Source organism: Tupaia chinensis, unplaced genomic scaffold (assembly GCF_000334495.1).
Source record: "Tupaia chinensis unplaced genomic scaffold, TupChi_1.0 Scaffold000272_1, whole genome shotgun sequence".
In the NCBI taxonomy this organism is placed as follows: Eukaryota; Metazoa; Chordata; class Mammalia; order Scandentia; family Tupaiidae; genus Tupaia; species Tupaia belangeri.
The window spans coordinates 2,406,294-2,418,137 of record NW_006159754.1 but is presented as its reverse complement, the minus strand read 5'-3'; the positions used below and the strand labels follow the sequence as shown (position 1 = coordinate 2,418,137).

Below are 11,844 nucleotides of genomic sequence, written 5' to 3'. Positions count from 1 at the left end.
TCCCTACACCCTGAGCCAAACTCGGGACGTCTTTCACTGCACTGCTGAGAACACTCTCTTCTACGTGAAGGAGAGCACTCTGTGGTTAACTTCGTTAAATGCATGCCTGGATCCATTCATCTACTTTTTCCTCTGCAAGTCCTTCAGAAATTCCTTGATGAGCATGCTGAAGTGCCCCCATTCTGCAACGTCTCCAACTCGAGAAACCAGGGGGAAAGGACAGGAGGGGAGTGACCCAAGTGAAGAGACTCCAATGTAAATAAATTAACTGAGGACATATTTCAAGCTATGAATGTTTGGAATTCCTTAAAGAAAAGCACTATGTAAAAATATTAACACTGACTAAGAAGTAGCTGAGTTAATAGCAATGACTCCTGAAACAAGTAATAGAAGACTACAAAGTAATTTTAATTTACTTTTTCAGTATTACAGTTATCTTAAGATGAAAAAGAACTCTAACTTTTAGCTGTGTAGCAAAACAAACTTCATACATGCACCATACTGCATGTAAAATGACAGAATTCACGATCTGTAGAATTTTGGCAAAATATATAACCATGCATATAATAACAGCTGATATGGCTTTTAAATATATCATTGGTCATAACTATAATCAACTACAGGAGAATGATAAATTTGATTTTATCATCTGACAAAAATACTAAGATGTATATACATCCTAATAATTCAATCAAATTCTAACCTATTGTACTTAGGAAAATTTAAGTAAGTGGGGTACATAAAGAATAACAACTAACTTTTTTTTTTAATTTTAAGAGAGCTTTTTGGGCATGTGAGCTCACTGGAGAAACAGAGAGAGGCAGAGAGACAGAAAGTGAGAAATCACCCACCAAAGGGAATAGCCATGCCACAATCCCTTCTCCATTCTCCTCCCACAATCTTGGGCATGCATGCACACATGCCTGATGTGAGTTTTAAGCTGCTGGGTCCAGTACTTGAACCATGGTCGACTATGTGTGAATACAGTGATGTAAACGTTATGCCATCTGCTGGTTCTGTAACAACTAACTATTAATTATTAGCAAAAACCTTAGTAATTTAAACTCTTTGAAATGGTATTTCATCAGTTCAATGTTCTTAAATGTTCACTAGACAACAGACCTTTAAAGAATATCCTTGCAATAAAGAGGAGAAATACTGGGCAAAGTCATCAAAATAAGCAGTTACTTTTATCAAATTCTAATACTTAAAAAATGAGCATTTCCTTAACACTAGAGAAAATGGTTTTACTAACATGACGACAACGTCAATGGATAAAACACCACCACTTTCACTTACCTCACTGATCTTTATTATCTAGTTTCTAGAGAATATCTGCTATGTGGGTTAATGGATGTTTCTCCTCAGTGAGAAGAATGAATTAAATAGGATCACGAAGCTGTGCAGCATCACTACTAAGAGCAAAGTGAGTGAACTGTGTGTAATGACCTGTTTTGTATCTGTGGGTATAACAGAAAAATTTGCATTAAACTGTAAATCACTCTTTGTTGGAATTTCTTTGTTCAGAGAGATTAGATACCGGGACTCACCTCTCAATACACAACCACATCAAATGTCAAGCCCACTTATGAGAGGGTTGTTGCCAACACTATTTATACAGGCTGCTGTGCCAAGTCGCTTTGGAAAATGACCACTCACTTCAGGAAGTTTACATGCAAATGGTAAAAATAGGTTAGATTTATCACTGCAGTCTGCTTCTACATATGTCATATTTGATCTTTTTTAATCAATTGCCAGAGGGCACATGTGCCCACCAGAGAAAGAGAAAGAGAGAGAGAGAGAGAGAGAGAGAGAGAGAGAGAGAGAGAGAGAGAGAGAGAGAGAGAGAGAGAGAGAGAGAGAGAGAGAGAGAGAGAGAGAGAGAGAGAGAGAGAGAGAGAGAGAGAGAGAGAGAGAGAGAGAGAGAGAGAGAGAGAGAGAGAGAGAGAGAGAGAGAGAGAGAGAGAGAGAGAGAGAGAGAGAGAGAGAGAGAGAGAGGGAGAGAGAGACAATGACCACATGCTCCACAATGGGGCATTATCGTGAAAGTACTTTTCCCTCTATTTCTCCTTTCCATCAGGATGTTGGGTGCTCATACTCCATGCCCAATGTGCCTTTTACACTGCCATGACTGGGACTCGAACTTGTGGTTGCCCATCCAGCTTTGTATGCACAGAATTTAACTTCTGTGCCATAGAGCAGACCTTTGTAGTTCTAATACAAACAAATGTGCAACATATGTAACAGTTCATATCACATATCCCATGTATTTATGATCCTCAAAGGTGATTCTCATGAAGAAGGCATAGATACCAGTACTTGTTTTGTTAAGTGTCAGAGGTATGTGGGCTCGTGAGAGAGAGAGAGAGGAAAAGCATTTTCCAGTGGAGCATGATCAAGTCAAAATCCCTTCTCCAATTTCCATCCTGTCAGGATTTGGGTCATGCAGGCATGTACACACACCTAGCATTGTTTTTCAGGCCACGGATCTGGGTCCCTTACTCATTAGGCTATGGGGCTGTCCAAAACCAGCATGCCAATTCAATGCTAGAGGAAATTAAAAGGGTGAATTGCAGTAAAAACAAGTTCCCTGAATATCAATAATAATTTTATTCAAACTTCCCATGACACTGCCGAATGACATTTCACTATGAAGTTGATCTCGTTTAACCACCTAAATGGTATTTATCATCAAGCAGTCGCACTTCCTCCTCTGGCACTTCTCCAAGTGAGCGCTGGATGTCAGTGGAGACGCACACAAGGCAAGAGTGGAAAACCTGCATATTCTGTGTGTGGCCGGGACAAAGACAGGAGTCGTTTCTGCCTCGTAGTCCAACACAATACACTCTAATTTTCCATGCGTAAGTTTCATGTTCTGCAGGAATACTAGGGCATTTCAGTTGGAAGGGAATCCAAAAGCAACTACCCTTTTTATTTTCTGTATTAGGAAAATGAAGGACAGAGAGTGCATTAACATTGACCACACCACAGGACCACAGAGTCCAGATTCTGGGAGCCTGTACTGTGGACAGAGACTACCCAAAAGATTTATTTGTTGCTTTGTTTTTTAATTGAACTATACCGATTCAATGAAATGACAATTTCTACAAGAGAGTGAAAGAACACTCAGAAATGCTACTGCTAGTATATGGTATTGTAAAAAGCACTATAAAGTGGGACCAGCAGTTGGTGTAATAGCTATGTTGCTGGATTCCCATGTAGTCGACCACAGTTCAAGACCCAGACTCAGTGGCTTAAACTCATGTGGGCGCATGTGTGTGTGTGCCCAAAATCTTGAGAGGAGAATGGAGGAGAAGAGATTGTGGCATGGCCATCCCTCCTGAGGAGTGATTTCTTGCTTTCTGTCTGTCTGTCTCTCTCTCTGGCGAATGCACGAGCCCTATAGCAAAAATCTCTCTCTCTCAAAAAAAAAAAAAAAGGGAGTATTTGGAATTACCTATGCTCTATAGATATGCATATATAACTTTAAAATTTCCATTAAACACTGAGTTCTGGTTTGTTGGGATTTCCTTATGCAAAGACATTAGAGATCATATACTACTGCCTCAGGCATGAAACTGAAACCATACAAGACACTCAGTACTTACGGAGTGCTCATTACACAGAGAACATCTCACTAGCTCCAGCATTAGGCATTTCTCTACATATAATAAATCCTATATCTCACAAAATAACTCTCATTTCCCCCTTCCAAAAAAATATTCAGTCTTCAAATTTTGGAAACCGAAGTACAGAAGTGAAAAGCTGGGTAAGAGACAACGGATCTGGGTCCCTTACTCATTAGGCTATGGGGCTGTCCAAAACCAGCATGCCAATTCAATGCTAGAGGAAATTAAAAGGGTGAATTGCAGTAAAAACAAGTTCCCTGAATATCAATAATAATTTTATTCAAACTTCCCATGACACTGCCGAATGACATTTCACTATGAAGTTGATCTCGTTTAACCACCTAAATGGTATTTATCATCAAGCAGTCGCACTTCCTCCTCTGGCACTTCTCCAAGTGAGCGCTGGATGTCAGTGGAGACGCACACAAGGCAAGAGTGGAAAACCTGCATATTCTGTGTGTGGCCGGGACAAAGACAGGAGTCGTTTCTGCCTCGTAGTCCAACACAATACACTCTAATTTTCCATGCGTAAGTTTCATGTTCTGCAGGAATACTAGGGCATTTCAGTTGGAAGGGAATCCAAAAGCAACTACCCTTTTTATTTTCTGTATTAGGAAAATGAAGGACAGAGAGTGCATTAACATTGACCACACCACAGGACCACAGAGTCCAGATTCTGGGAGCCTGTACTGTGGACAGAGACTACCCAAAAGATTTATTTGTTGCTTTGTTTTTTAATTGAACTATACCGATTCAATGAAATGACAATTTCTACAAGAGAGTGAAAGAACACTCAGAAATGCTACTGCTAGTATATGGTATTGTAAAAAGCACTATAAAGTGGGACCAGCAGTTGGTGTAATAGCTATGTTGCTGGATTCCCATGTAGTCGACCACAGTTCAAGACCCAGACTCAGTGGCTTAAACTCATGTGGGCGCATGTGTGTGTGTGCCCAAAATCTTGAGAGGAGAATGGAGGAGAAGAGATTGTGGCATGGCCATCCCTCCTGAGGAGTGATTTCTTGCTTTCTGTCTGTCTGTCTCTCTCTCTGGCGAATGCACGAGCCCTATAGCAAAAATCTCTCTCTCTAAAAAAAGAGAAAAAAGGGAGTATTTGGAATTACCTATGCTCTATAGATATGCATATATAACTTTAAAATTTCCATTAAACACTGAGTTCTGGTTTGTTGGGATTTCCTTATGCAAAGACATTAGAGATCATATACTACTGCCTCAGGCATGAAACTGAAACCATACAAGACACTCAGTACTTACGGAGTGCTCATTACACAGAGAACATCTCACTAGCTCCAGCATTAGGCATTTCTCTACATATAATAAATCCTATATCTCACAAAATAACTCTCATTTCCCCCTTCCAAAAAAATATTCAGTCTTCAAATTTTGGAAACCGAAGTACAGAAGTGAAAAGCTGGGTAAGAGACAACACACCATGGCCCCGTCCACAGCTTCTGCGGCTGCAGCTCAGCCCTCCTACCTGTTTTGTGTAGCCAGTGAGCTAAGAATGTTGTCTAACTTTTATTTATTTATTTATTTATTTATTTATTTTTTAAATTTCACACGAGGCCACGTGAGCTGGCTGGAGAGAAACTGGTACAGAGTAGGGGTGGGGAAGTGGGAAATGATCGTGCCACCACAATCCCTTCTTCTCCATTTCTCCCTCCTCTTGGGATTTCGAGCATGCACACACACGCACATGACGTACTTCTTAAGCCATCAGTTCCAGGACTAGGACCACACAGTCAGCCACATGGGATATGGCCACTTTAACCACCATGCCACAGGTTGGCCCTTAACAGTGCCTTTCACATTTCAAAAGTGTTTTTTAGGGGGGTGGGGGTGGCGGTGGCGGTGGGGGGGGTCAAAATGAAAACAAAATTTCATGTCACATGAAATGTATATAAGATTCAAATTTCAGTGTCCAGAAGTAAGTTTGTGTTGGAACAATCACACTCATTAGGTTGTAGCTATGGCTATCATGCTGTCACAGAGATGAGCTGTTGTAACAGACTATATGGCCCATGAAACCTACATATTTGCTGTCTTTTTTTTTTTGAGAGGTTTTTGCTATAGGACGCATGCGCTTGCCAGAAAGACAGAGAGAGACAGAAAGCAAGAAATCACCCCCCAGGGGGGATGGCCACACCGCAATCCCTTCTCCTCCATTCTCTTGGGATCTTGGGCGTGCACGCACATGCACCCAGCATGAGTTTAAGCCACGGGTCTGGGACTCGAACCATGGTTGACTACATGGGAGTTCAGTGACATAGCCATTACACTAACTACTGATCCCCTAGCTGTCTTAAAAAAGAAGATTGCCAACCCCAAATCAATACTTTAAAAACAAGGGGAGAGAGGGTGTTGGATTTGCTGAAAAGGAATCTTTTTTTCTGGTACAGCTAGGTGTTCCAGTAGCTGTGAACTGGGAACAGCTGATTACCACGAGGTGGCAATACCCACGGTGGGAATACAGTGCTGTCCCCAGAAACAATGTGGAAACAGACGTAATAATCAGTAGGCACTAAGATAAAGCCTGGTTTTTAAAAATGTGGCCAGACTTTCAGGAAAAATGCAAATGGCCATTTAAAATATGAAAACACATATGCCCTCATTAATATAAAAAATAAATGTATATTTATGTGAGATGGTTCTTTTCATCTATAAAGGTTGAATTGATTTAAAGATATTTTAAAGACTTATTTTATTTACCTTTGTTTATTTATTTATTTATTTTAATCTGGCCAGAGAGGGACAGAATGAGAGAGAGCATGAGAGAGACCAAGAGAGACAGAGTGAGAAAGCAAGCTGCCAGGTCCGGGAAGCAAACCATGGTCAGCCATGTGGGAATCCAGCACCTTTAACCACCATGCCACCTGCTAGCTCTGATTTAAATATTTTTTTAAAGTTTACTTATTACTTCCATGACAGAGAGAGAGAGAGAGGCAGCAACCACAAATGTGGTCTTGATGCTGATAACCCTCCCCAGTCGGCCCTGGATCATGGGGAAGTGCGTGTGCCCAGAGCCCACAGGGCGGTCTCCAGACTTGAACTAGGAATCCTTCCATGTGGGATTGTCTTGAGAGCATGGTGCTTTACCACTACACCACTATCCAGCCTATGATTTAACGGCATTAGAGAATCCCACTCTTTTACCTTTAAAAAGGCTTTTGCCTTAGGGCATGTGTGCTCACTGGAGAGAGAGAGAGAATGAGAGGGAAAATGAGAAATCATTCCTCAGAGGGGATGGCCACACTGCAATCTCTTCTCCTCCATTCTCCTCCTGGGATCTTGGGCACGTGTACACATGTGTCTGGCATGATTTTCAAGCCACTGGGTCCTGGACTCGTATCGCAGTCGGCCATGTGGGAGTTCACAACGTAACTGCTACACTATCTGCTGACCCTAAGAGAATCTCATTCTTGATGAAGCTAATAAGTTGGTATAGTACTTCTGGAAACCTACTGAAAATATCATTCAACATTTTGATGCGTAACTGTGGCTCCAACAGTCTCACTTCTGAAACATCCTGCTGGGGGATCAGTGGATGGTGTAATGGTTCCATCGCCAGACTCCCACATGGCCAACCACAGTTCAAGTTCTGGACCCAATGGCTTCAACCTCATGCTGGGCACATTATGTGCACATGCCCAGAATTCTGAGAGGGGTATGGAAAAGGGATTGCAGCATGGCCATCCCTCCCAGGGGGTGACTTCTCACTTTCTGTCTCTCTGTCTTTCTGGTGAACACACATGCCCTATAGAAGAAATCTCTCTTAAAAAAAAAAAAGAAAAGAAAAGAAAAGAAAGAAAGAAAAAAGAAAGACATATCCGACAAATACATTTGAACAAGGACACGAAGATACCTGGAAATGAAGGCTGAGTGTTCATGCGGTGGTAACAGAGCTGGGTCCAGGTGGGAGGGGTCCTGGATTCATGTGCCTGGACGTCCCTGAGCATGCTGGGCATTCACGCTTGTGCTCATGACCCAGGCCAAGACTAGGGGTGGACTGCAGCAGGAGGGTCTTGATGAGGGTGCCTGTCTCTGTCCCCCTCCCTGCCTCTTCCATAGAGAAAATAGAATTAAAATGTATGTATACATTAAACATATATAGAAATGTGTATGTGCTGTGTATTCATTTTTAATTTCTTAAAGGGCATGTACACTCACAAGAGTGAGTGTGCACTCCTCACAGAGAGGTGGGGGGAGAGAGAGAGGGAAAGTAAAAAAAGCCCTCCCCCCCGGAGGATGACCATGCCACATCCCTTCTCCTCCATTCTCCTTTTTAGGATTTTGGACATGCACCCACATGTGCCTAGTGTGCTTTCCAAGCCTCCATGTACAGGACTCAAACCATGGAGTTAACCATGTAGGATTCAGCCACCTTAACTACCATGCCACTAGCTGACCCATTATTGCTTTTAATAGAGAAAAACTGGAAAGTTTTGAGTAGCAGTTTGACTCAACTATAGTAAATTTATACAGTATAATATAAGTTAGATCGAGAGGGGCTGGACGGTGGTATGGGAGTAAAACTTCATGCTCTCCAAGGCTGATCCACGTCAAAAGGTTCCAGGTTCATGCCCAGAGGCTTCCTGAGTTTGCCAGTGTGCCCAAGATCTAAGGCTGGCTAAGGCTGATGGCAGAAGCCAGTGTTCAGACTCTGCAGGGGTGCTATGTCTCTAGCTTACTCATGAAAGAAAGAAAGAAACTTTTTTTTTTTTTTTTTAGAGATTTTCACTGTAGGGCGCGTGCGCTCGCCAGACAGACAGAGAGAGACATAGAGACAGAAAGCGAGAAATCACCCCCCAGGGGGGATGGTCACGCCGCAATCCCTTCTCCTCCATTCTCCTCTCAGGATCTTGGGCACACACGCACACGCGCCCGGCGTGAGTTTTAAGCCACCGGGTCCGGGACACGAACCGTGGTCGACTACGTGGGAATCCAGCGACATAGCCATTACGCTAACTGCTGGTTCCCAAGAAAGAAAGAAACTTTTAACAAATTAGGTCAGTTTACATGTGCTAGTATAAAAGATTCCAAAATGAAAATATTAACAAATGTATTTGTATACATTGGTATATAAATGTGAGGGAGATTACCTTTCACTTTCTACTACATACATTTGTTTTTGGAATTTTGAACATATGCTTTCCTTTAAAAAAAAACATTTAAAACTAAATGTTGACTGTCTTAGATATTATTATATATTTATTGCTGTTTCCAGTTATGTGTAGAGATAGCTACAGAGACTGTTAAATTACATAACTCAGAGCTTATTATCAATGCTTCTGTTTACTCTAGTATGGAATTTTTTAAACAATTTCAAGTAATTTGAGAAAGTACCGTGGAATACTTTAGGAAGTAAAATTTCTTATAAGTATAGGAGTATAGGATTTCACTTCAACTTTCATCTCAAATGAAAGCAAATACTTCCTCATCTTTTCAGACATTATTTATATTATCTATTATGTATTTATATACTTATATATACATAAGTATATATATGTGTGCACACACACTTACATACAAATATATGGTACTGGTACCCTCAGACTGAGAAATTCCAAATGAGACTAAATGGAAATAATAGTTTATTCCCATTTGCCAGACTAATTTCTATGACCTTTCATTGTAACTTCTCTGATTCCCTCCTGATCACATCGTTTTGAACCAATTTATGTTTTCAACCCCAAATCTTATCTAAAGGCAGAAACTCAAAAACCCATTAAACTGTGTGATTAATTATTCCTTCTAAAGCACACTTCATTCAGCAACTCCTAGCTCAAGAACTCGAGGATTTGATAAACAGTTCTGTATTCACAGGAAGTATGACTTCCGGGAAGCAGGAGAAGGTTAGGTTCTGCATATGAGCTCTGGAGCCAGATCACGTGGGTTTACGGTGTACATAGATCACATGACTTTGGGAAACTGTGATAGGCAGGTAGCTAGTAATGAGCGGGCAGCCCTGAGGAAGTGATAGACGGACACATGCCACATGGATCACAACTCATCAGAAGTTACAACCAGACCCTCCATGAGATGCTTTCTTCCCACCCAGCTCCTGGAGCCAGGAAGGCGAGGCAAATCCCATTTTCCTTCCTTGGTACCAGAGGAAGACACATAGGGATGATTGTAAACTTCCCTCTTATCATTCCTCATAAATACAAGAAGACCCAACCAGACATTTGGTGAACATCCTGATCCCCACTGGGGCAATAAAGTAAATTGGGCAGTTCATCCTAATTAGAATGCTCCTAGCGCCATGGCTCACTGGGCATGCGCAGTGAGGTAATCAAATACCTCACATTCTTCACCTGTGAAAGAGATGCGCGAACTCAGGAGAAAGCCCTGGAATTCAAACAAACAACACAGATACTATGACAGCCCTCCCCCTAGTAAATATTCATATCACCTCTAGTAATAAAAACAACACCTACCCAGATCCAAATGCAGTGGCCACAGAGTAACCTGCCCGCCCCAATGTCTCTTGGGTGAACTTTTCAAAAATGTTTCTTTCCAATGAAATTCTCTTTTCTACCTACTCTTATTGTGGCTGTGGCTTTACTGTGTGCCTAGGGACAGGTCTCTAATTTTAGAGATCTGGATCCAAAGAACCAAAGACTTTGCACGACACAGCTCAGCAGTCTCCTATCCGATGACAAAACCTGCTTCACATCACCATCTCAGTTTTCTCATCTCTAAAATGGGACTGCTCTCTGAGGATGATTTTAAGGATTAAAGCGGATTAAATAATCCCTTAGAACAGTATTGCTAGTATGATATTTTAAAATTTTAACTATATTTATTCAGTTAAAATAAAAATATATAGTTCTGACAGGAATTGAAGGGTTTCGTTTATTCTCATTTGGCAAGCTTCTAATTTCCAGGAGCTTTCACTGCTCATTTTGTGTTTCTCCTCTCCTGTATTTTGTGAAATATCACCACAGGTATACATAGTACTTTAGGGTTTTTATTTATTTATTTATTTAGCAAGAAACGTATGGGATACCTACCATGTGACAGAGATTAGTCTAACCAGCTGATGAATAGCCCCTCATTTTATTTTCTTAACATCCCCATACAACACATGCTACTACTTATTTTCATTGTAAAGACAGCAACCATTTCATAGAGTGTAGGTAAAGTCAGACTGCAAGATAAGTAAGAGCTGGAAAAAAGAACTGAACTGAGGCACTCTGGCTCCTGAGTCAGTGCTCGAACCCCTCTGAGCCTCTCAATTGTGCCCTTGAGGGCAAACACTTTCCCAGCATGGCTGTGAACCTGGGAAAACCTGCTAATGGAACAATCATGAACACAGAGAGGAATGAATGATCTACCAAATGTTTCCTGTGGGCAAACACTTTGAAACCTACAAGTAAAATAATACTCCCCTGTACTGTAGAAGTGAGCAGTATAGATCAGTTCCTCATTTTAAAGTTTCCCACAATTTGGCATTTTAAAAATTATCCAAAATGTGACTTCCAGTTTTCATATTATGAAATTAGAATTTCCCTTGCTTAAAATAAAACCATTCTCAAACTCCATTAGATAATAAATTTGGGACCACAGCGAAATTTACAATGAACTACATAGGTTAAATCACTCTACTTAAAAATGAAAATGAGCAAGTTTGCTTTGTATTCCTTCTGCTACAGCAAGTAAAAATACGTACATGTTTAAATTATGTATCATTACATTAATAATATTTTTAATCTATTCCTGAGGCTCTACTTATCTGCTTCAAACTGTTCCTTCAAACTGTTCGACCATTAGGAGTGTCAACCATAATCATTAGGCACTGTACAGTTTCATATTTCTTAAGAATTATTTAATTTTCTTTATTAATTTATTTATTTCAATTTGACCAAAGAGATGGACACACACAGAGAGAGAGAGGGAGAGAGAAAGTGAGAAAGCAAGCCATCAGGTCCAGGACTCGAACAGTGGTTGGCCATGTGGGAGTGTCCAGTACCTTAAGTACCATGCCATCCCTGGCCCAAGCTTCATATTTTAAAATGTCTAGTGGGATAAGGATATTTTTATTCTCAAAATCCCAAGCCAAGTCACTCCAAAATATCTGATCAACCAAACCCCACAGTCTAGTCCTACTCCTAGGGTAAAATGTGTGGCAAGAAATATGAAGTAAAACTCACCATACGGAACTCCACATCCTTCATAAGATCTTCTAATTTCC

The 11,844-nt window shown here is 40.9% G+C and overlaps 2 protein-coding genes across 5 annotated transcripts in view; one reads left to right on the top strand and one right to left on the bottom strand.

The window, feature by feature from the left end:
- Positions 1 to 877, top strand: part of P2RY12 (purinergic receptor P2Y12) — a 52,946-nt gene extending 52,069 nt beyond the window's left edge. For 3 of the 4 annotated variants that reach the window (XM_027772369.1, XM_027772370.1, XM_014588288.2), the window contains one exon: positions 1 to 877. In XM_027772369.1, coding sequence (XP_027628170.1) covers positions 1 to 259 — 259 coding nt within the window. In that variant the 3' untranslated portion in view covers positions 260 to 877. The other variant, XM_014588287.2, reaches the window with a different exon arrangement.
- The window catches only part of MED12L (mediator complex subunit 12L), a 393,053-nt gene that overhangs the window by 98,045 nt on the left and 283,164 nt on the right, over positions 1 to 11,844 (bottom strand). The window lies entirely within an intron of this gene.